The 24,308-nt window shown below is 40.5% G+C and overlaps 1 protein-coding gene across 3 annotated transcripts in view; it reads left to right on the forward strand.

The window, feature by feature from the left end:
* ADCY8 (adenylate cyclase 8) overlaps nucleotides 1-24,308 on the forward strand; it is a 122,299-nt gene that overhangs the window by 52,814 nt on the left and 45,177 nt on the right. For all 3 annotated transcript variants that reach the window (XM_039335801.1, XM_039335799.1, XM_039335800.1), the window contains exons 5-7: nucleotides 3,671-3,798; nucleotides 6,685-6,843; nucleotides 11,681-11,951. In XM_039335801.1, the coding sequence (XP_039191735.1) occupies nucleotides 3,671-3,798; nucleotides 6,685-6,843; nucleotides 11,681-11,951 (558 nt within the window). The remainder of the gene's footprint in view (nucleotides 1-3,670; nucleotides 3,799-6,684; nucleotides 6,844-11,680; nucleotides 11,952-24,308) is intronic.

Genomic DNA, 24,308 nt, shown 5'->3' on the forward strand with positions numbered 1-24,308 from the left:
TACTGTGGTCATTAAGCAAATCACACAGTTCTAAAGCAAATCCAGTTTCCTCCACTGACTGTAGTTGTTAAAAACTGGCCCATCACATGACCACAGGACATTGCAACCATCATAAATGTGAGTGCCCAAATTGTGATCATGTGACTACAAGGGGGGGGGGTAAGAGGGTTACAACTTTGAGGACAGGACATGTCACTTTTTCCAAAGCCATTGCAACTTCAAATAGTCATTAAATGAATAATTGTAACTTGAGGATTCCATGCAGCATTTTATTTTAAACAATGTGATGTTACCATTTGGACCTTGTGGCCCTTGTGAGTTGCATGGTGGCCTGGTGGTGAAGACGCTTACCTCCCACACAGAAGGCTGAGAGTTCAAATCTAGATAGTGACAGATATTTCTCTCTCCTAGAGTGTGAAGAAAAAAAATCTGCTGGAAACTCTGCATAGGCATCAGGAAGAGCATCCAGCCAGTAAACGCTCAGCTTCATCCAGATACCCTGACTCTACCCCAAATTCACAGATTACAGGGTTGTAGAAAGGGAGGTTTTTTATATATATCTGGTGGCCCTTCTAGTTTTCTGCAGTTCTGTTGTTTTACACTCAGTTACACATCGTTGAGTTTCATACTCTGAATTTATTCAATAGTATTTTAGTACTTTATGGTTTAAGATGTATTCTAGATCAAAATACATGTATCAGAGTTTCTATCTGGTTTGCATCCTAGTCACATTTCTTCAGGAACAATAAAACCCAAGAAACATGAAAACTGGAGGACCATCAAGTAAACAAGAGAGAAGATTTCCTAACATTTTGAGCTGTACTCTGATAGAAATTGATATTTTAAAAAATGTGTCCCCCTTTTTCTGAACTGTGCCTTAATGATGTAATTCTTATGGCCTTTTTTCCCCCCAAGCTGCCATTACTACGTATAGTGCTGAGACCATCTGGAGACACATCAGAGCACAGATGGAAATCTGTCAGCGTGTCTTTGTCCTGTTAGGCAGCCAACTTCCCAGGAATTGTAACCTATCCTGGAGCAGGCTTACAGAAATGCATCATCTTTCTCTGGAAGATATCCATTACATTGCATAGATTAATCCAACTTTAATTATGGTCTAATAGAGCAGAGGTCCCCAACCTTTTGGGCATCAGGGATCGGTTCCTCTGAGAGAGGTTTTTCCACAGTCTGGAGGGGGTGTGTTTTGTGTGCTGCCTGCATCCCGCAAATAGGGCTTTGCTTGTTTGTGTGGACCAATTGCCGGCATGCCGCAGCCCAGTACTGGTCCACAGACCGGGGGTTGGGAACCCCTGTAATAGAGAATAGGAATAGAACAGTTCTTATCCTTCCCAATAACAGAGTTGGAAGGGATCTTGGAGGTAGTGTAGACCAACCCCCTGCTCAGGCAGGAGACCCTCTACCATTCCAGCCAAAGTGGCTGTCCAGTCTCTTATTAAAAGACTCCAGTGATGGAGCACCCACAACTTCTGAAGGCAAACTGTTCCACTGGTTAATTGTTCTCACTGTCAGGAAATTTCTCCTTAGTTCTACATTACTTCACTCCTTGATTAGTTTCCATCCATTGTTTCTTTTCTTGCCTTCTGGTGCTTTGGAAAATAGGTTGACTTTCCATCTTCTTTGTGGAAGCCTCTCAAATATTGGGACACTGCTATCATGTCTCCCCTATTTCTTCTTTTCACTAGACTACACATACCCAATTCCTGCAACCATTCTTCAAATGGTTTAATCTCCAACCCTTTAATCATTTTTGTTGCTCTTTTCTGCACTCTTTCCGGAGTCTCAACATCTTTTTTATAATATGGTGACCAACAGTGGATGTAGTATTCTAAATATGGTCTTTTTACAGCTTTTTAAAGCTGCACTAGTACTTCATGAGATCTTGATTCTATTCCTCTGTTAATCCAGCCTAGGATTGCATTGTCTTTTTTGGCTGCTGCTACACATTGCTGGTTCATATTATCCTCTATTAGACCAGAATAGAAGTTGGATTAGTCTATCCAATGTCTTTCTAGATAATGAAACATACATCATATTTTTGGAATTAACAGGGTTATGGGAAAATAATATAATATAAAGTACTACTACCACATCTTGGACCTCTTTCAAAGCTTTTAAAAGTTTTTATAGCATCATTTAAAAAAGCATTATTTTTTTGTCCTTTGTTTCTGGACTGCAACTACTGTTTACAGTACACCGAGTGCACTGTAATTTAAATGGCAACTCCCAGATGACCTTGACTAAAGTTACATCATCACTGATCATCTTCATTATCATCTCTAGATAAATCAGTTAGAGCCAGTTTTGCCAAAAGTTTGCTCCAAGTAAGAATGGAGAGCCAGTTTGGTCTAGTGCAGGGGTCTTCAAACATGGCCCTTTTATGACTTGTGGACTTCAACTCCCAGAATTCCTCAGCCAGCGTGCCTGGCTGAGGAATTCTGGGAGTTGAAGTCCACAAGTCATAAAAGGGCCATGTTTGAAGACCCCTGCTCTAGTGGTTAAGGCACTAGGCTAGAAAACAGGAGACCATGAATTCTAGTCCCACATTAGGCACTAAACTCAGCTGGATGACTTTGGGCCAATCACCAGGAGACTGTGAGATGTAATCCCGCCTTAGCCATGAAAGCCAGCTGGGTGACTTTGGGCCAATCAGTCTCTCTTACCCAACTCATCTCACAGAGTTGTTGTTGTGGGAAAAATAGAAGGAGGAAGGTATGTTGGATATGTTCACTGCCTTGAATTATTTGTAAAGGCCAGATACAAAGAAATAAACAAACTGCCCTACAGTGGGATAATGATGGCAGCTCTTTACTGCCCAAGGAGAAAGAAAAGAAGAAATAAGGGAGACATGTTAGCAGTGTTCCAGTATCTGAGGGGCTGCCACAAAGAAGAGGGGGTCACATTATTCACCAAAACACCACAGGGAAGGATGAGAAACAATGGTTGGAAACTGATCAAGGAGAGAAGCAATCTGGAATTAAGGAGAAACTTCCTGACAGTGAGGACAATCAACCAGTGGAACAGCTTGCCTCCAGAAATTGTGGGCGTTCCATTGCTGGAAGTTTTTAAAAAGAGACTGGACAATGACCTGTCTGAGATGGTATAGGTCCTGCTTGAGCAGTGGGCTGGATTAGAAGACCTCCAAGGTCCCTTCTGTCTCCTATTCTATTCTATTCTATTCTATTCTATTCTATTCTATTCTATTCTATTCTATTCCATTCCATTCCACTCTATTCTACCCTACCCTACCCTACCCTACCCTACCCTACCCTACCCTACCCTACTCTACTCTACTCCACTCCACTCCACTCCACTCTACTCTACTCTATTCTATTTTCTATTCTATTCGAAATCATCACCAGTACCTTGTAATCTGATAATTCAAATTACCATTTTCTTTCTTGTCCAACCACTAGATTCCTGTTATTATAATGTAAACATGGGGGATTTCTCCTCTGGAGTTCTGATATGGATTAGAGTCTCAGATCTTGAAAGCCATTAGGGTGCTGTTGTTTTTTGGAAAATTGCAGTTCTTATTTCTTTCTGGATGCAGAAAAGCATGTATGTACCACAGAACTTCACATTTTCTCCCCTGCATTCCTCCCATCCATCTTCTTTTTGTAGCTGCTATTTTTATTTTCTTCATTTACAGGAACATCACTGCCTCAGAATTAAGATCCTGGGAGACTGCTACTACTGTGTATCTGGGCTTCCAGAGCCTCGGCAGGATCATGCTCACTGTTGCGTTGAAATGGGACTCAGCATGATCAAAACCATCAGGTAATTTGTGTTTGGCTTTATTGCCACCCTCACACTGTGTTACAGTTGGTGGTTTTACAGCTCTTACCTTGGGGACAGTGGAATATTTTGTAGGAACCTTGTCTTTCCCACTCCCACTGACTTTTTTTTAAAAAATAGAACCAATGTTCATTGCAAAAGACAGTTGAACAGAACTGAAGAAACATGGATTCAGGATTGTGTATTGAATTCCAGAACAGACTGGAGTTTGCAATTCAGCTACGCACAGAAAACTATTCCTGGTAACCATCAAGCTTTATTTCTTGTTGGAATCTAGTTTAGCGTAGGAACAGAATGTCAATGGAAGGGGTAGGCAACCTTGGCTCTTTAATGACTCGTGGACTTCAACTCCCAGAATTCCTGAGCCAGCCATACTGAGGGGGAAGGGAGAGGTTTCCATGCTGAGCCATGCTGGCTCAGGAATTCTGGGAGTTGAAGTCCACGGGTCATAAAAGAGCCAAGGTTGCCTACCCCTGGTCTATGGAGAGTCTCAGTCATCCAGGTCATGGTTGTCCCAAAGGTGCTTTTTCAAGAGGCAACTGGACGTTCTTTGTTTTTTCCTTGAAGACATTTCACTTCTCATCCAACAAGCTTCTTTGGTTCTAAAGAAGTTTCTTGGATAAGAAGTGAAACATAACACATTTCCAAAAGCCAATCATTAGTATTTGGAATAATGCAATTTTCCAATTTCTCAATTTGGCAGATCTAGCCAGTCCTTCCCAAGTATCTAGGACAGAGGTAGGCAACCTTGGCTCTTTTATGACTCACGGACTTCAACTCCCAGAAATCCTGAGCCAGCATGGCTCAGTTTGGAAACCTCTCCCTTTCCCCTCAGTATGGATGGCTCAGGAATTCTGGGAGTTAAAGTCCACGAGTCATAAAAGAGCCAAGGTTGCCTACCCCTGATCTAGGATAAGTAGATATTGTTGTTTAAGAAATTATTATGGTGGGTCGCACAATCAGCCAGATGTTCAGACTGGATTTGGCATTTTAATCCGCCTCTCGAGTCCTTCCCGAGGACCTGGGATAGGCAGACCTTGGTGTTTCAATAAAGAAGAAGGACCCATCATGTTAACCTTGGTGCTTGCTAGTTTTCTTGCAGATGTTTCATTATCCAAACTAGGTAACATCATTAGGAGTGAAACATCTTTAAGCAAAACCCAAAAAAAGTCCAGTTGCCTCTTGCAGAAGCACATTTGGGAGCAGGAGCAGAGACAAACTTTGTTGCTACAAGAAGGAGCCCATAAGAAAATACCAAATATAAGCAGAAAACCAATAAAAACGCAATAATAACACATTTCCAAAAGCCAATCATTAATATTTGGAATAATATCACTTTTCCAATTTCTCAGTAAAGATCTTTTTACCCTTCCTGTGCATGATGCTACCATAATTCCTCACAGTCTGATTCTTGAGCTTTGGTATATAATTCAACCTCCAGGTTAACATCTTCAACTTTTAAAGAGTTCCCCATAAATCAACTTACATTCATTAAAATGCAATTCCGGAAAAGAGTCAAGAATTCATAGGACCATGTCATATGGAGCAACGAAACCTCCTGGTTTTACATCTCCAGCACAGAAAATCTGTTGTTCTTCCTTTCAAGTACATTCTTCAAGGCACTCAATATACTTTCTCACAGCCTGCACTCCTCAAAATAAAAGCACCATCTTTATGTTGTTCTAAGAACTTGCCATGACTGCAAAGGGAATAGCTTTCCAATATGGGCTATAAAAGACAATGTTCCATCAATTGTCATTCTATGTATTTAGGGCTGATAAAATAAGCCCAATTATATTTTTGTAAATTAGATATATTAAAACCACCCTCCTCCAAAGATAATCTCAATTGAACTAATGAATCTCTCAAGGGGCCTACTATCCCAAATAAATTTCCTAAATAACCTAGGAATGTGAAGAAAATTTGCATTAGGTATTAACATTAGAATACCACTAAGGACATAGATCAAACGAGGGACAATATTCATTTTAATAACATTAACTCCATAGGCATAAATGGGATCTTAATGCCTCCATTCATATCCAATTCCACTTTCTAAAAGTTTCAGCATATTTATTTTCACATATTTAGAAATGTTTTGGGGAATATAAAGTGCTTAATATAATCGGTTTAGAATGGGCAATGAAGGTATCAAAGTGATGGATAGCTTCTGCTTTTTAGGATCAACACTAAAGGAAAAGTCAAGAAATATGTCACAGACTCTTGCTTGATAGAGCAGCCACGAAGGCCTTGGTAAAGATATTTTAGTGCTGTAATGTGTTTCTATTTGCAAAGATCAGAGGTCAGGACAAGAAGTAAAAGATGAAAGCTTATCAAAGAGCCATCCCGCCTACAATTAAGGAGAAATTTCCTGTCAATGAGAACAATTAATCAATAGAATGACTTGCCTTCAGATGTCGTGGGCGCTCCATTGCTGGAGATTTTCAAGAAAAGATTGAACAGTCATCTATCCCAAATGGTATAGGGTCTTCTGCCACGGGCATTCAGTTAGATTAGAAGACATCCAAGGTTCCTTCCAGCCCTATTATTCTATGTTCTGTGTTCTAACTATATAGACGCAACCACCATCTGTGTTTTTGGAAGATAACTTCAACACACAGCCAAAATACCAAATGTAGTTCTTGGTTGAGAAATAATGTTTATTCCTTAGATAGAAAGAGTTGTCTATCTTAAATATCATGATGGTTTTGTAATTTTAGATTGGATTCTCTCTGTATATCTATATTTATATCTATATATCTATGTCTATATCTATCTATATCTATATTTAATCTATATCTATATATCTATACATATATCTACATCTACATCTATATCTGAATAAAATTGAATTGAATCTTTTTTTAGGTATGTTCGGTCAAGGACAAAGCATGATGTGGACATGAGGATTGGCATACACTCTGGATCTGTGCTGTGTGGGGTCCTGGGTCTGCGGAAATGGCAATTTGATGTCTGGTCGTGGGATGTAGACATTGCAAACAAACTTGAGTCAGGTGGAATACCTGGGTAAGTGGAATCTGGTCAAATGAGGCCATCATGTTCTAGATTTTGAGTCTCACTTTTACAGCAGGAATATTGAAGTCTGGGCCCCGGAAAACTGCTGCCTTTCTTAGACCTCTCAATTATAAGCATGGTTTTCTTGGATTTGCTCTTGATTCTGATAAGGAAGGAATTTCTCAATCAGGTTTTATGCCAACAGTGGTCTACAGCAGGGTTCTCCAAATTTGGCAACTTTAAGACTTATGGACTTCAGCTCCCAGAATTGAGAAATAGCGGAGGAATTCTGGGAGTTGAAGTCCACAAGTCTTAAAGTTGCCAAGTTTGGAGAACCCTGGTGTACAGGGATGGGCTATTGGTGAAGGTGTTGGATTCATTCTGCGAAAATCCAAATTCAGGTCCATGCTCAGCCCTGGAAACTCACTGCACTGGGTGTCTTGGAGGGAAGTCTTTGCGTGTCATTCAGACCATATCACAGAATTCTAGTTGCAGAGATATGGGCATGTTATGTATATGGCTTGATGTTCCTGAGATCTAGCCCAGGGGTAGGCAACCTTGGCTCTTTTATGACTCGTGGACTTCAACTCCCATAATTCCTGAGCCAACATGGCTCAGCATGGAAACCTCTACTTTCCCCTCAGCATGGCTGGCTCAGGAATTCTAGGAGTTGAAGTTTACGAGTCATAAAAGAGCCAAGGTGGCCTACCCCGAGTAGGCTCTTCATAGCTTCTCCTTTTGAACTTTACAGGTAGCTCTCTACTTATAACTGTAATGAAACTTGCCCATTGTGATTGTAAGTCATGATGGTTCTGATTTTATAACCTTTTTTTGGCATACAACCCGCCTTGCCTACCAAACAAGATTCTATCCAAAAAAGGTGCTGGAACTCCGTTCTGGGCGTTCTATGACAAAAAAAGCCCTGCATACACACACACACACACACACACACACACACACACACACACATATGGCTGGATGGAGTCACTGAAGCAGTAGGTGTGAACTTAAATGGACTCCAGAAGATGATAGAGGACAGGAAGACCTGGAGGAACGTTGTCCATGGGGTCGCGATGGGTCGGACACGACTTCGCAATTAACAACAACATATATATCACAGAGAGCCATGGATTTATTAGACATCTTTTCTCACCAAAGAAGTCAAGGAACATCATCATAGAACATCAGATTTGGAAGGGATCTTGGGGGTCTCTTAGTAGCCCAACCCCCTGCTCAAGCAGGAGACACTATATCATTTCACACAAATGGCTGTCCAACCTCTTCTTAAAATCCTTTAGTGTTGGAGCATTCACAACTTCTAAAGACAAGCCGTCCCAACAGTTGATTGCTGTCGCTGTCAGGAAGTTTCTCCTTATTTCTAGGCTGGTTTTCTTCTTGATTAGTTTCCATCCATTATTTCTTGTCCTGCTCTCTGATGTTTTGGAAAATTAGTTGACCCTTTCTTCTTTTCGGCAGCCTCAAATATTGGAACATGGCTATCATGTCACCCCTTTCTTTTCACTAGAGTAGACACACCCAATACCTGCAATTGTTCTTCATATGTTTTCATATGTCACTCTGGAGAAGACTTCTAAGCAATCTGTAAGTGCAGAATTTGCAAAATTCTCTTTAGAATATTCTATGCTGCAAAATCAAAAAACCTGACTCTGATATAAAATTCATCTGGCTTTGCAGTGTAGAAACAACCTTTTACGGTTTTATAATAATGCTCTGAAGTATAATAGCGTCCCAACATTTGACTGCTTGATCTTCTGTTCAGAGATATATCCATTTTTCTTTCTGACATTTCATAATTCTGGACAAAGCCCTTTATCTCCTTGCTGGCCAGACTCAACTGCATGTCACTGATCTCTGTATATCAGAACTGTTGCAGTCATTGGAACAAGAAAGTGTCTCTGAAAAAGATGCTGATAGCTTAATAACAGTACTTACTACCCAGGCAGAAAGCTGCCACATGCTCAAAATTACATAGCCCTCAGGCCCACTTCAGCATTACTGCTAGTAATGTAGGCATAGTTAAAAAGTGGTCCTTATCTACATAGAATCATAATAAAACCATTAAAACAAACTAATAAAAATAAAATCCAATTTGATCTAGTGGTTAAGGCACACCAGAGTAAAAACCAGGAGACCGTGAGTTATAGTTCTGCCTTAAGCATGAAAGCCTTGAGTTATTTATAAAAATAATAAAGGAGGGATATTTTTTTAAAAATAATAATTAATAACATTAGAAGATCAACACCAAGTGGGAGGATCCCATATCACAATATCTTTTGATGCCAGTTTTTAATCTACTTTCTAACAGCCACATTCAGATCTTCATATAGATAGGTAGAAAAAAGTTCCCAATCCTAGAAACCAGCTGTTGGAAAAAACAGTCTTCATCATGGTTCAGTCCAAGCTGGGGATAAACAACATGGCGACTGCTTCAGAAAGAAGGTTGGAGTTTATTGAAGAGGAGAGCTAGACAGAAAGAGAGAGTGAGCACATGTAGGGAATGGTTTTTATACCCTTTGGAGCCTTTTGTTTGGAGTTGTTCCTGTGGCATGAACTTTGACCTGAGTCTGAGTATGCCCTTTGGTATCTCTGTGTTAATCCTATTATGTCCTGTCTTAGAGTTTGGGTGGGGTATGTAGATTTTAGGAGTCTTTGTCTTCCTAAGCTTCTAACTGGAGGGCTTCAATCTTCCTAAATGGATGATCACATTTGTATTTCTACAGAGCTGGTTTCTGCTTGGGGAAGGGAGACTTGGGGCTATTAAGAAAAGCTGGGCATTCTTTTCTGCCTCTTTAAGATCCTTTGAGGAAATATATTTTCTTGCCCTTTTAATATTTCCTTCTCTGGGGAACTGACTTCCCACACAGCATTATACTCTTCAAAATTTTTAAATCCTCTGTCAACCATCTGTTGTTGCATTTGACTCACAGAAAGTCTACAGCAGCTTCTTATCTACCACAAACTACCACAATCAATATCTCTGATCCATCCAGGATCCTTCCAGAACCTGCACAAATTTTTAAATGTTGTGTTTTGTTTTGTCTTTATTTTAAAAAAGGTGATTTTTTTGAAGCTTGTTTTAAATTTTTTAAATAAAATAAAATTTAAAGAGAGCGAGAAAAAAAAAAGAGAAGTGGTTCTTTGGTCAGTCTAAAGGAAGTGCTGAAAGAAAAAAAAAACAAATTGCTTTGCAGAGTGTCTCCTATTAGCATGTGAGGCATTTTTGCTGTTAAAAGGAAGAAAACTTCAAGAGTTTTCTTATTCTTATGAGCTGAGGTGGCGCAGCAGTTAGAGTGCAGTACTGCAGGCCACTTTAGCTGACTGTGTTCAACAGGTCAGTGGTTCAAATCTCACCGTTCAAGGTTGACTCAGCCTTCCATCCTTCCGAAGTAGGTAAAATGAGGACCCAGATTGTTGGGGGCAATGTAAATATATATATACATTGCTTACTGGTATACACCGCTTAGAGAGTGTTTGTATATAAGTCTCATAAATAAATAAATAAATAAATCCCACTGTAAGGACTTCATATATTTCCAAAAAGAAGTGGTGTTTTTTTTTTTAAGGAGAACAGTTAATGCTAACTGAATTTTGCTTCAGCTAATATTGCTGTTTTATGCTAAAAACTAGGAGAGTGTGAGTTCTAGTCCTGTCTTAGGCACGAAAACATCTGGGTGACCTTGGGCCGGCCACTCTTTCTTAGCCCTAGAAAAGAGGCAAGAGGAAGCCACTTTTTAAATCTTGCCAAGAAAACCACAGGAATCGGTGCAAGCGGTGGCCAGGAATCAACATTGAGTACGCACATAAAGGTCGTCCTCGATTTACGACCACAATTGTGCCCCAAATGTCTGTCACTTAGTGAGCCATTTGTTAAGAGAGTTTTTCCCCATGTTACGACCTTTCTGGCCACAGAGGTCAAGTGAATCACTGCAGTCGTTAAGTTAGGAACACGGCCGTTAAGTGAATCTGCCTCCCCCAGATTCTTTGCTTGTCAGAAGTTCGAACACTGCAAACCTCATACACACGAGCCAGTTGCCTTGTCTCTAAATTTTGATCATGTGACCATGGGGATGCTGCAATGGCCGTAAGTGTGAAAAACGGTCATAAGTCACTGTTTTCAGTGCCGTTGTAACTCCGAATGGTCACTAAACGAACGATTGTAAGTCAAGGATGACCTGAACACACAGTATTAGTCTACTTATGGATTCGCAGGGAGCTGAACATGCAAATCCACTCCTGAGAGAAAGTGCCACACAACCTTTTTTCAGCCACAAAAAACATTTTGTAACACGAGGGGTCCTTGGTGCTCTCTGAGCTTGCTTGTTTTCTTGCAGACGTTTCATTACCCTACTAGGTAACATCATCACTGACTAGCACTGAATGAATGAATGAACCTTTATTATCAAAGTATAACATGTATAGAGTGAGATTGGCTGAGCCTCCCTCCATGCCTCCCCCCTCCCACAACTCACAGTGACTACAAACTCCCAACTTATTACACCCTGTGAGCTAATTGCACAGCACGCCGGCCTCACAAGTCTGTCATGCATGAAATTATTATGTCCCATTCAAGAGCCTGACAGCCCATGGATAAAAGCTGTTTTTCAGCCTGTTGGTATGGCTGGCTATGTTTCTGTAACTGATGATGTTTCCTCCAGTAGTTAGGGTAATGAAACGTCTGCAAGAAAACAGAGCAACAAGCACCCCTCGTGTCAACCCTGAGCAACAAATATTCTCCTTCATTTTATAACATTCTGCCTTGGTGTTCCTCAGAATAGCCCAGCTATGCCTCACTTCCATCCATTCTGCTCCTTCTTTATCTCTCTTGTAGGCGAATCCACATATCCAAAGCAACTTTAGATTGTCTCAATGGGGATTATAAAGTAGAGGAAGGACATGGCAAAGAACGCAATGAATTTTTGAGGAAGCACAACATTGAGACCTACCTGATCAAACAGCCCGAGGAAAGCCTGCTGACTTTACCTGAAGACATTGTCAAAGAGTCTATCCCTTCTTCAGACAGGAGAAACAGCGGAGCGACGTTCACGGAAGGATCATGGAGCCCTGAGCTTCCATTTGATAACATCGTGGGAAAGCAGCATGTAAGTTTAATGTTCCTCTTTAATATCACCTGCCACTTAAGTTTGACTTCATCTCCATATCCAAGGAAAGAAATTTCTGCTTAGCCTTTCCTCTAAACGACAAGAGCTAATTAAAAACACTGCTGCTGGGCAGAATTAAGCTATGTATACGAACGTGGAAACGGTTCCTCTTCTCTGAGAGTTAGCCGAACTGGAAACATATCAGAGGTCATCACTCTGTTCCACAGGAAACGCGAGAGGCTTTTACGGGTGGCAGACACCATCAAAACATGGGGGATGAAGACTTGTAATTCCAGACTATCAAATGGGGTGTCCTGTAGATTTTAGGCATGTTTTAGGCTTAATGTGTTTTTTATTTTGGTGGACCCATGGGTGCCTGAACAGTGCTTCATTGAGAGAGAAAAAAAGAGAGATGGTGGAATGATGGTGTGTGTGTGTGTGTGTGTGTGTGTGTGTGTGTGTGAGAGAGAGAGAGAGAGAGAGAGAGAGAGAGAGAGAGAGAGAGAGAGAAAGAGATGCATGGATGGATGGATAGATGGATAAGTAGTTAGAGGTGGATGAAAACAGAGAAATAGATACTTTAGATAGAGGATGCATGAGAGAGAGAAAAAGAAAGAGATGACAGATGGTGAGAAATAAGTAAATAAATGAGGGATGGATGGATGGATGGATGGATGGATGGGGTGTGAAAGATAGGTAGAAAGATAAAGAGAGAGAGAGAGACAGACAGACAGACAGATAGATAGATGATTGATAGATGAAAGAAAGAAAGAAAGAAAGAAAGAAAGAAAAAGAAAGAAAGAAAGAGAAAGAAAGAAAGAAAGAAAGAAAGAAAGAAAGAAAGAAAGAAAGAAAGAAAGAAAGAACATGATGGTTAGTGGATGGGAGGATGGATGGTTGGTTAACAAAAGATAGGTAGATAAATGATGAATAAACGGATAGAGAGATGGATGGATGGATAGATGATAGATAGATAGATAGATAGATAGATAGATAGATAGATAGACAGACAGACAGACAGACAGACAGACAGACAGACAGATATAGGTAGAAGGATGATGATTGGATTGATAAAGAGATAGAACATGACAGATAGATGGATAGAACGGTGGATGGATGATGGATGGATGACAAAAGATTGTTAGGTAGATAGATGATAGATAAATGGACAGAGGGATGGATGGATGGATGGTGAAAGATGGGTAGGTAAATAGATGATGGATACCTGGATTAATGGGTAGAGAGATAGATACCAACTTAAACTGCCTAACTGTTATTAGCACATAAATGTCCTAAAGCCAGCCTTAAGGTTCACACGTGGGCAAGTGGTGATTGCCCTTGAGGACTCTTCACATAGCAGATGGGAAACTCGATGCTTCCCTGCAATGCAATATCATGAGGGTCCACAGAAGTGAACAGCTGGGGGTGAGGAGAGACAATTGACGAAACATGCATCAGGTTATTGCCTTGCAAACTCTACCCCTTTCATACCTGGATTGTGATGTCAACATGCAAGTAAGCAAGGTAAGGCAGCTGAAGCAAAACTGCGTGGCACATTTGTCATTCCATTTTTTCATCACATTAATACCCATTGCAGGGAACCAAGATTCTCAACCATTTCCAATAATAAAGAAAAATCCTGTTACAATATATAGAACAACGCAAAAACCCAAGCCAATCCCCCCTCATTAAATATAAAAATAAATGTCAGTTTATCCTGGGCATCCTGGCCCTCATGTCAAGTTGATTTTTATTGTTTCTGGAGGTCCATCCAGACTTCTAAGAAGGAATAAGAGACAAAGAGTTATTTACATATTCTCTTCTCTACATCCAGGAAATGATTACACTGGGGTAAACACCAGGTTCCATTTTCCCGTCTCATATAGGGAAATATTTACTCATTACTTCTGCAAAGAGAGGGCTTCATTTCTATTCAATCACTTACGAAAACTTCCCGCCCTTTGATTTTGTCAAGTCATGACACAATGGATTGCGTCATCTGATTTATGTTAGAAACTAAACCGTAATCCGACAGGGCAAATACTGGCTGGGTTTGTGCAATATTCTAGAGATGGCTTGTCTGTCACCCCACGGTCCTTTGGAAGATGACTTTTCCCCTGAGATCTTGGTGGTCGTTCAGAAGACCTTAAGACTTGCTCTTCTCCCGTGCACACAGGTCAGGAGGTTAGCTGGCCCTGTGAGTGATTGTTATTATTATATATTATATAATATGATTATAATTAATTATAACATAATTATAATTAATTAAGATATAATTATATACTTATTTTCATTGGTTGTTCTCAGTTACCATTCTTTTTATTTTTTGTTGTGTAGTTATTTATTTCTGTTGTGTATTTATGGTAATACTGATATTTCTATCTCTGCTGGCCACCAGAATGATTTGGGAAAATGATGTTAAGAGAAATCAGGAGATTTGGGAAATTTAAATGAGTATAAAGATTTATTGCAAGCTTAAGCTCTCTACAAGAATCTGAGCTACTAACGGTCAAGGGAAATGAGCAGGAGATAAGAAAGACATTCAAGGTGGGCTGGACTTAGATCCCTTGCAGGCACGCAGGGATTCATGGCTTATGACGCATGTGAACCCCTCCCTCGGGCTCAGCCTGGTCATCTCCTATAAATGAGCAGACATGGACCCTGAAGCTATTATATGATTAGACACAGTCAGCCAGATGTTTAGACTGGATTTGGCATTTTTTTGTCCCTCTATCGAGTCCTTCCCAAGGACCTGGAATAAGCAAATTTGGATGTTCGATGGTATTACAGATATTGTCACAGGATGTAAGCTGTTCTGAGTAAAGCTGCCTTTTGCAATTGACTGATGGTGAATTTGTCAATGCCAATGGTATTCAAGAGGTGCTCCAGTTGTTTATTTTCAATCAGAATAGAGCTGGAAGGGACTTTGGAATAACGCTAACAAGGCACCCCTAGTCACTCTTAGTTTTTATATTTATTATCATGTCACCCCTAGTTTATTGTTGTTACTATTATTATTTAAAAAGTGACTAGATGATTTGTGTTTTGCTACTTTGTGGATATCCAGGTTCACCTTAGAATTCAGAGTGATCTCAGCCATCTAGTTAAGCCATAATAGGTTTCATTGTTTGGGCATAGCTTATTCCATAAATACAGATTTAGGGCTTGTGAATCCAGATTTACAGTTTAGTGTGTTGGGTGACCACAGTAGTTGTGTATACAGGAATCTGTTGATTATACTCTGTCTACATGGCTTCAAGTTGGATGAAGGACTGGGGAATATTTAGACTGACCCATTTTGGAACGGGAAAATTTCTCTGGAATATTTTGAGAAGAAGCTGTGCTCTTTTGAACATCCCAGCTATCTACTATGCTGGTATTTCTGAGTGTTTATTAGAAATCAAAATTGTCATTATAATTTAGAAAATGTATTTCAGAAGCATTCATTCCTCCATTGTATACTTCAGTGCAAATCCTACACATGCCTATTTGATAAAAATAAAAATATTAATACTGTAGTACTATACTTTATGGAAATTCTGCTCCCCTTGATGCCAAAATAACTAAAACTAATACAAATATATAGATAAAAAGAGAATTATAATTAAATATAATCACAGAATTAAAAATAGAACAATGGTCTTGAGGCAAAAGATGACTTTTTGACCCCTTTTTAAGTTTAAAAATCAGGTTTCTAAAAATTATTTTGGGGAAAAAAATGATAGAAGATGGCATTTTGAGGATTACACAGAGCATTGCTTGCAACCTGATCTTCTAAACCAGGGGTCTTCAAACTTGGCCCTTTTATGACTTGTGGACTTCAACTCCCAGAATTGCTCAGCCAGGCATGCTGGCTGAGGAATTCTGGGAGTTGAAGTCCACAAGTTATAAAAGGGCCAAGTTTGAAGACCCCTGTTCTAAAGCTTTTGACTATTGATTTATCACCCCTGAGAGTGAATCCATTGCTATTTCTTTTTCAATCCTCCAACATTGTGTGTATTGGGGAAGTAGATAAGATAGAGCTCATAATTTGTATGTAAATGATTTTATTGATTTAATACATTTATTTAATAGCCCGGCTTTCTTATTTTTACAAATAATTCAAAGTGGCAAACTTACCGAATTCTTCTTCCTCCTTTTATTTTCCCCACAACAACCCTGGAAGTTGAGTTGAACTGAGAGTGAGTGAGTGACTGGCCACTCATCTGGCTATCATCCCTAAGGCAGATTAGAACTCACAATCTCTGGTTTCTAGACTGGTGGCTTAACCATTAGACCAGGGATAGGCAACCACGACTCTTTTATGACTCGTGGAATTCAACTCCCAGAATTCCTGAGCCAGCATGGCTCAGCTTGGAAACTCTCCCTTTCCCCTCAGCATGGCTGGCTCAGGAATTCTGGGAGTTGAAGTCCACGAGTCATAAAAGAGCCAAGGTTGCCTACCCCTGGCCTAACTTATGAAAACTCAGAAAATGAGTTTGGGTTTAGGGTTTAGCCTGGGATACAAACCCAGCCATTCATCCCATAAATTCTGCAGCATAAACTGGAGTCTTCAAGCTTCTTCTGGTTAAAAATGCTCAATAGTTAAATGGTCCTGGGTTACGGCAAAGAGTAAGAAAAATGATTTTCCATCTATATGATGAACTGATAGACTTGAATGCATCTGCCTTCTGGGCTAAAAAAAAAACCCTCCTGTTCTGTAAAATCACTCTCAGATTCCTCTACTTCACTTATCTTCATTGATGTGCAAACTGATAGAGGTAAAAAAAAAAAAAATTGTTTACCACTATGGCTGGGTAGATTTTCGTCTCTTATTTTTCTACCCAAACTAAAGACATCCTCATTTGTCCTCATTCTGATTGTCGTCAGAGCTTGTTGCATATTTAAAACTCATTGTCTAAGCAACATCATAGAATAATATCAGAAAAGGTAGGATCGCAGACAGTCTTTTGTTGGGAGAGAGAGAGAGAGAGAGAGAGGGAGAGAGGGAGAGAGAGGGAGAGAGAGTTTTGTTTATATAGGTCATGCCTAAAGGACTTTTACATTCAGCTTTGAAACCTATCATTGTGACAAACAGGGAATGTATGGAAGAATTTCTGATGTGGTTGAATTTCTCCAAGACAAGGATAGAAAATGATGCACATGTCAAAATGTACACCATTACATCATGATAATTATCTATGCCCCTTTTGTATCTGTCTTTGGTCATCTCATGGACGTACCTAAGGGGTGGATCTTGTCTCACAAGAACATGGCACCTATCTTCTCATTCTGAGGAAACCTTTGGGTCCAGTAGATGAACAGTTGGAGGAACAGATATCTCAAAAGTCAACAACATTTAGGGTGCTTGAAACAGAAGCAAACACTTTGAAATTCCTCAGGGGTGAAGGGAAAGAGACAGAAGTTCTGTTCAAAGCAACTTTTCATCTCAGACATCTCTCCAGCGTTGCCTGTAGCTTACTGGAGGTGTGGTTGTGTTTTCCCGGGAAGTATTTTCAACCATTTGAAAGACTGTTGAAATGATCTGAAAAGATAAAGAAGTTATTTCTAAATGCATAACTAGAAAGTTTGGCAGCTTAAAAATGTGTGGGTTGTGATCTGCTCTCTCTCTGTCTCTCTCTCCCTCTATGAGCGATGTCATCAAAATCCCTTTTGAAGGCTGTCGTGAGAAATTAAAGCAGAAAAGGTTAAAATGCCCTAGGACACCAGTCTTTTCTGCCACACTTGACGGACTATGAGTCAGTCTGGAAGAAAGTCAACCGAACACCGCCTCCTCTTTCGCTAGGGCAGATCCAAAAATCACACAATCTCAATTTTCCTTCTCTGCATGAACTTAGTCCTACTTTTTTTTTTTTTTTAATATCCCCATGCCTTGATATTAAAGCTTTATCATGTAAACTATCTTGCTTTGCTCTTTTGTAGCTGATGCCTAGACTCTGGAGTAAAAAAAACCTTCATAACTCTCTGAAGAAGAATAAAGAACATTTCCCCAGAGCTGGTGCTAATGTTGTCTTGATCTGTAAGGTCTTTATTTATTACATACCATTTGTCTGAAATGGTATAGGGCAGGGGTCTTCAAACTTGGCGACTTTAAGACTTGTGGGTTTCAACTCCCAGAATTCTTCAGCCAGCCAGAGCTGGCTGAAGAATTCTGGGAGTTGAAGTCCATAAGTCTTAAAGTCACCAAGTTTGAAGACCCCTGGTATAGGGTCTCCTACCTGAGCAGGGGGTTGGACTATAAGACCTCCAAGGTGCCTTCCCACCCTGTTATTCTGTAAATTCCTATCCCATCTTTCCTTTAGGAGCTCAAAATGGCACTTCTACACCCTCCGTCCTCCTACTTTTCTCTATAAAAACAACCCTGTGAGATAGATCTCATTTGAAGACCCCCCCCCAAGGGTTGAATTTGTCCAAAAGCATCCATGAAACGTCCATAATTGAGAGTGGATTTGGACCTGAGTTTATCTCAGGTTCATATTTTCTTTCCAAGAATCTGTTTGGATTACTTTTCATTCTATGCATGACCAGCTCTCCTTATTGGCTTCCTGCATTGAGTGTGGTTTACTATAATTAGATATTATAACAATGGAGAAAACTGAGAACAGATTGCCGGGCAATTTTGTCTGCCGGGGTGCAAACGTCTTCATTTGCAGAGCGTCAAATGGCATATAAATGCTTTGGATTAATTTTTCCTGCTTCTGGCAATTCTACCTATGCCTGACCTATTTATTTTGCCTTGTGGTTTTCCTTTCAAGACTTCAGACTGATACAGTGGACTCTCCCCTTTTTATCTTAGCAGCCCTAGGAGTTAGATCAGACTGAGTTGTTTTGGGGCATTGTCTTGTTGTGCAGGGGAGGGTAGCAGTGGGATCATCAATATCATCCCTGCCTCTGATTAGGTGCATTCATCCAAACATCTGATTAGAAGTAATGTCTGTACATTCTATGTGCACTCCTAGAAGCACGAAGCCGAAAACACCAGCCTGAAGATGACGAATGAGACTTCGTCGAAACGTCGCCAAGACACTTCCAATTTGATGCGGGAGAAAACCCGAATAACCAAAGACTTACATATAATAATAATAATAATAATAATAATAATAATAATAATAATAATAATAATAATAATAATAATAGTAAAGTTGGAAGGGACCTTGGAGGTCATCTAGTCCAACCCCCTGCTCAGACAGGAAACCCTACACTATTTCAGACAAATGGCTGTCCAGTCTCTTCTTAAAAACTTCCAGTGTTGGAGCATTTACTGCTTCTGGAGGCAGGCTGTTCCACTGATTAATTGTTCTCACTGTCAGGAAGTGTCTCCTTAGTTCTAGGTTGCTTCTCTCCTTGATTAGTTTCCACCCGTTGCTTCTTGTCCTGCCTTCAGGCGCTTTGGAGAATAGTTTGACTCCCTCTTCTTTGGGGCAGCCCCTCAGATATTGGAAGACTGCTATCATGTCACTCAGTTCTTCTTTTCACTAGACTAGCCATGCCCGATTCCTGCAACCGTTCTTCATATGTTTTAGCCTCCAGATCTCTAACTATCTTTGTTGCTCTTCTCTGCACTCCTTCTAGAGTCTCAGCGTCTTTTTAATATTATGTTGATCAAAACTGGATGCAGTATTCCAAGTGTGGCCTTACCAAGGCATTGTAAAGTGGTATTAATACTTCACATGATCATCTGTGTGGAAAGATGATTGCTACACAGGAAACGCACCTATACACATATTTATTGTTATTAACTTTTCTCATGATCAGCCTGGATTGGGCAACTACAGGTTGAAGGCTTTTTTCATTGAAGGTTTTGGTTCATGATCTACCATTCTGGTCAGACAAGATTTTAACATCATTCTGACTCTCACATTTTCATTGAAACAAATAGAGAGAGAGAGAATTTTTCACTATTACTTTCTGACACTGGGGATAGTAAGTATTAGAATAGAATAAAGCTGGAAGGGACCTTGGAGGTCTTCTAGTCCAGCCCCCTGCTCAAGCAGGAGAACCTATACTATCTCAGACAAGTGACTGTCTAGTCTCTTCTTAAAGATCACCAGTGATGGAGCACCCAAGATTTCTGGAGGCAAGCTGTTCCACTGGTTAATTGTCCTGATCAAAGAGAGAAGCAACCTGGAAGTTCTCTCCTTGATTAGTTTCCACCCGTTGTTTCTTGTCCTGCCTTCAGATGCTTTGGAAAATAACTTGATTTCCTCTTCTTTATGGCAGCCCCTGAGATAGTGGAATACTGCTATCATGTCCCCCCTTGTCCTTCTCTTCGTTAAACTAGACATACCCAATTCTAGCAACCATTCCATAGATAGATAGATAGATAGATAGATAGATAGATAGATAGATAGATAGATAGATAGATAGATAGATAGATATAGGAGTCCCTGGGGATGTTATTCCACTAGTCATTGCCAACTATAAGTGGTGGTGCTCATCTCTGTTTCAAAGACCATTGAGCCAGTGCTGTCTGAAGGCATTTCCATGGTCATGTGACCAGCACAACAGCATGGAGCACTATTACCTTCCCACCAAAGTGGTACCCATTTATCCATTTGCATGTGCATGCTTTCAAACTGCTAGGTTGGCAGGAGCTATTTGTGATATAGACTTTGCCTAAATCACAACCCAAAGCTTGCAGGACTTAGCAAAAAAAAAAAAAAAATCAATTATGACACCTTCTCAGAATTGGGGCCACCTTTCCCTAATATCTATCTGTCCTACCAGGTTAGAGAAGATGGGCATGGTCCTAGTCCCTTCCCCTAAATATTGGCATCTGATGGGGGCTAAGCAGCCCCTGCCCTATGGAACAATTTGTCCCTTGAAGTTTTGCAAGCCTCTACCCTTTTCGTCTTTTGTAGATCTTTGAAAACCTGCCTTTCTCCCCCCCAAGCATTGGAAGAGGATTAAATCACTGCACATTAGATGTTTGATTTGGTGCCAGGTTTTTGTGGTTTTTAATGCTTTAATCTGTTTAACTGTATAGTTTGTTTTTAGATTTGTTCTAGTTTTGGATTCAGAGTCAGCTGAAAGATGGGCGATAATACTCACCACTAAGGTGACCAACATTTTTACAATGAAAAGGAGGACACAAATAAATTGAAGAAAAAAATATTGTAAATAAAAGAAACATTTTATTCATTGCAACAATAATACAGACAACTTGCATGTGCAAAGTTTGCCAGCCGGGTGTTTTGGGGCGCTCAGCAGCAATTCCTATTGGCTTTCGAAAGCCAACAGCGGGAGTAGCACAGCTCATGCAAAAGTTGAAAAAAAACCCATCAAAAAAAGGTGCCAAAACGCTGTTCTGAGCATTCTATGAGAAAAAAAAAAGCACTGCAGATTAGTCTTTAAATATTGAAAAGGAGGACACTTTTGGAGGGAGGACAGAACTCACAAAAGGAGGACTGTCCTCCCTAAAGGAGGACGGTTGGTCACCTTATCACCACTCCATTTTTCTCCCCGTTTCTAATCCCTAACTCCCCTGCAATATTTCCTCGCTTGAAAATCAGGCACCTGATTTTTGCCTTCCCTGTCCAAGGATCCTGTTCCTTTGAACAAAAGTACTCTTTGCTTCCTTTCCCTGCCAGCTGAGACAATCCCAGGACTTATGTATTTGCTATGACTTTCAGTGGCATGGCCCCTTCCCGTAAGGATTGCTTTTATTTTAAAAGGGATTCCCCAGGGAATTGGAATTTGGAATACAGCTGTCTACAGCTGTTACAAGGCTGGTGCAGCTCAAGGTGACAGAGGGTGGGAATTCCTGGCTTAAAAATCAATTAGCAGATTTCATATCTGTTCTGAGGTTGTTCAGTACAAAGTCAGTGGTAGTGTCAGGAGTGAATGTTCAAGTCCATACGTGAAGATCCAATTAAACTGATTAACTGGTAATTATGCTTATGCATAGGAATCCTCTCAAGTAGTAGTTAGCACCTGCTTGGAGTTAGATAAGGGTCCATGAAATTCAAGGAACGCTGGACTTGCCTCATTTGTGGCTATATAGAGATTCTGAGCTGATCCCTCTTTTAACTCCACCCCCAGGTTCTGCCACTCCTCCTACTGGTAGAACCATTTCTCCAGAATACCTTATGTCATACTAAATATCCTATCCCACCCCAGGGGCTAAAGATTTCAGATACTGAAAATTAATTTTCAGAAGAGGCAGAGTCTGAGAAGACCACAGGGACAGGGAACTGTAATGCTATGTGGGAATGGCCTTGGGAGACAAGGGTAAGAGCCATTATCAAGAGAACAGTCAGGTAAGAGACAGCTATGCCCACAGAAGGGAAATGGGTATGGCAAACATTTTTGCAAAAGACCCTCCCTAGTTTCTTGGGCTGTAGAGATGATGGAGAGAAATGTTCGTTCAAACTTGCAAGATTTTATTAATCCTATAGTAATCCTATAACAATAAAGTAGGATTAGTTCATCTGGGCACGCTTCCTGTCTGGATTACCTTATAAAGCTAACATCAAGTTTGCAAGGCAGGAGATATGTTCCTCCCTTATTATCTTTACAGTCCCTTTAGAGATTGGACAACCATTTGTTTGAAATGGTTTAGGGTTTCCTGCCTGAGCAGAGGGTTGGACTAAAAGACCTCCAAGGTTCCTTCCAATTCTGTTTTTCTGTTATTCTGTCCCTTATGAGATATTTGCTGTGCCCACATTCCTTCTGCAGACTACGTTGCTGCTTATGTTACTTTTACCTTGGCTGTGAGTCTTCCTCCTGTCTCCCAAGTTATTCCTGTCTCCTAAGGCAGGGGTCCCCAACCCCCAGTCCATGGACTAGTACTGGGCCGTGACATGCCAGCAACCGGTCCACACAAACAAGTAAAGCCCCGTCCATGAGATGCAGGCAGCACACAAAACCACACACTCTCCGGTCCGCAGAAACACCTCCCTCAACACCTCCCTCCCTGGTCCCCAAAACGTCAGGGACCTCTGTCCTAAGGTCCCACGTACAATTACAGGAACAAAGTCAGGATGCAAGTCACAGTAAAAAGAGCACACCTTTTTCCTGCAAGGTTGAAAAAACACACTTCATAGACATACAGGAAGCAGGAAGATGTTTAGCAATTCTAATAAAATAACCTGCATGAAAGACTCATCCATGCTCGAATGTGATGTTCATGTAGGGTTCATTGTTATTCATCATTCTGCTTTGAAGGTCCATGTTTGTGTCCTTTATGATGCATAAACTCCTGTGGGTGACCTGCTGGTACTGTAGTGTGACAAATTTAATTGAAATTAGGGTTAACAGTTAGGACGCTGTAAAAATAGTGGAAATTGCTTGTCCCAGTAATTGTTCAAGGACTTCCCTTTACAGCAGGTTGAATATACTGTATATATGTGATGCGTGAAATCTATAGGGTGTGTGCAAATATGCTGAGGTGCACAGTCTTCGTTGTGGCAATGAAGCATGACTTTTTAAGGTTGGGAGTAAAAAAATAATAATCACAGAACTATGGATCACAGTGAAATGTATTTCCAAGGAAGAACTGCAGTGGAAGAGCAACACTGAAATGGTGTCATTTTAGGGTCAGTGTTATTGTTGTTCCTGCAGTTCAAATGTCAGATCTCATCATTTATCACTGTTGTTTAGGGAGGTTCTCTGCCTTTGTTTTTCCTTGAAGACGTTTCGTTTCCCATAGAAGAAGCTTCTTCAGTTCTGAACTTGGAAGAGAAGTGAAACGTCTTCAAGGAAAAAACAAAGGAAGTCCACTTGTCTCTTGAAAAAAGCACCTTTAGGATTGATCACTGTTGGTCATGCTGGCTAAAGGTGATGTGGGTTGAAGTTCTACAACTTGGAAAGCCGTGGGTTTTAAAACCTTCATTTTGAATGGACATAGTTCAAGCTAGCTCAGGGGTAGGCAACCTTGGCTCTTTTATGACTCGTGGACTTCAACTCCCAGAATTCCTGTGCCAGCCATGCTGAGGGGAAAGGGAGAGGTTTCCAAGCTGAGCCATGCTGGCTCAGGAATTCTGGGAGATTAAGTCCACAAGTCATAAAAAAGCCAAGATTGCCTACCCCTGAGCTGGTGTTTCTCTACCTTGGAAACTTTAAACTGTATGTACTTCAACTCCCAGAATTCCCCAGCCAGCATGTTGGCAAAGGAATTCGGAGAGTTGAAATCCATACAGCTTAAAGATGCTAAGTTTGAGAAATACTGGTTTATGTTGGGAGATGATTATAATGATGAGCGATAAAGAGAAGGGAGAGAAAGGTGGATGAGAAGACCTTTCATGATGGAGACATTACCAAGTATTCATTCTCTGCATCCAATAAGAAATGGAGAAAGAGGCTCCATCCCCCTTCTCTCATCTCTGGCCAGGCTACTCAATTTTGTGGACTTGTTTA

The sequence above is a fragment of the Crotalus tigris genome, unplaced genomic scaffold (assembly GCF_016545835.1).
Source record: "Crotalus tigris isolate CLP2741 ecotype Arizona unplaced genomic scaffold, ASM1654583v1 scf7180000017661.16357234195:1864864, whole genome shotgun sequence".
Lineage (NCBI taxonomy): Eukaryota > Metazoa > Chordata > Lepidosauria > Squamata > Viperidae > Crotalus > Crotalus tigris.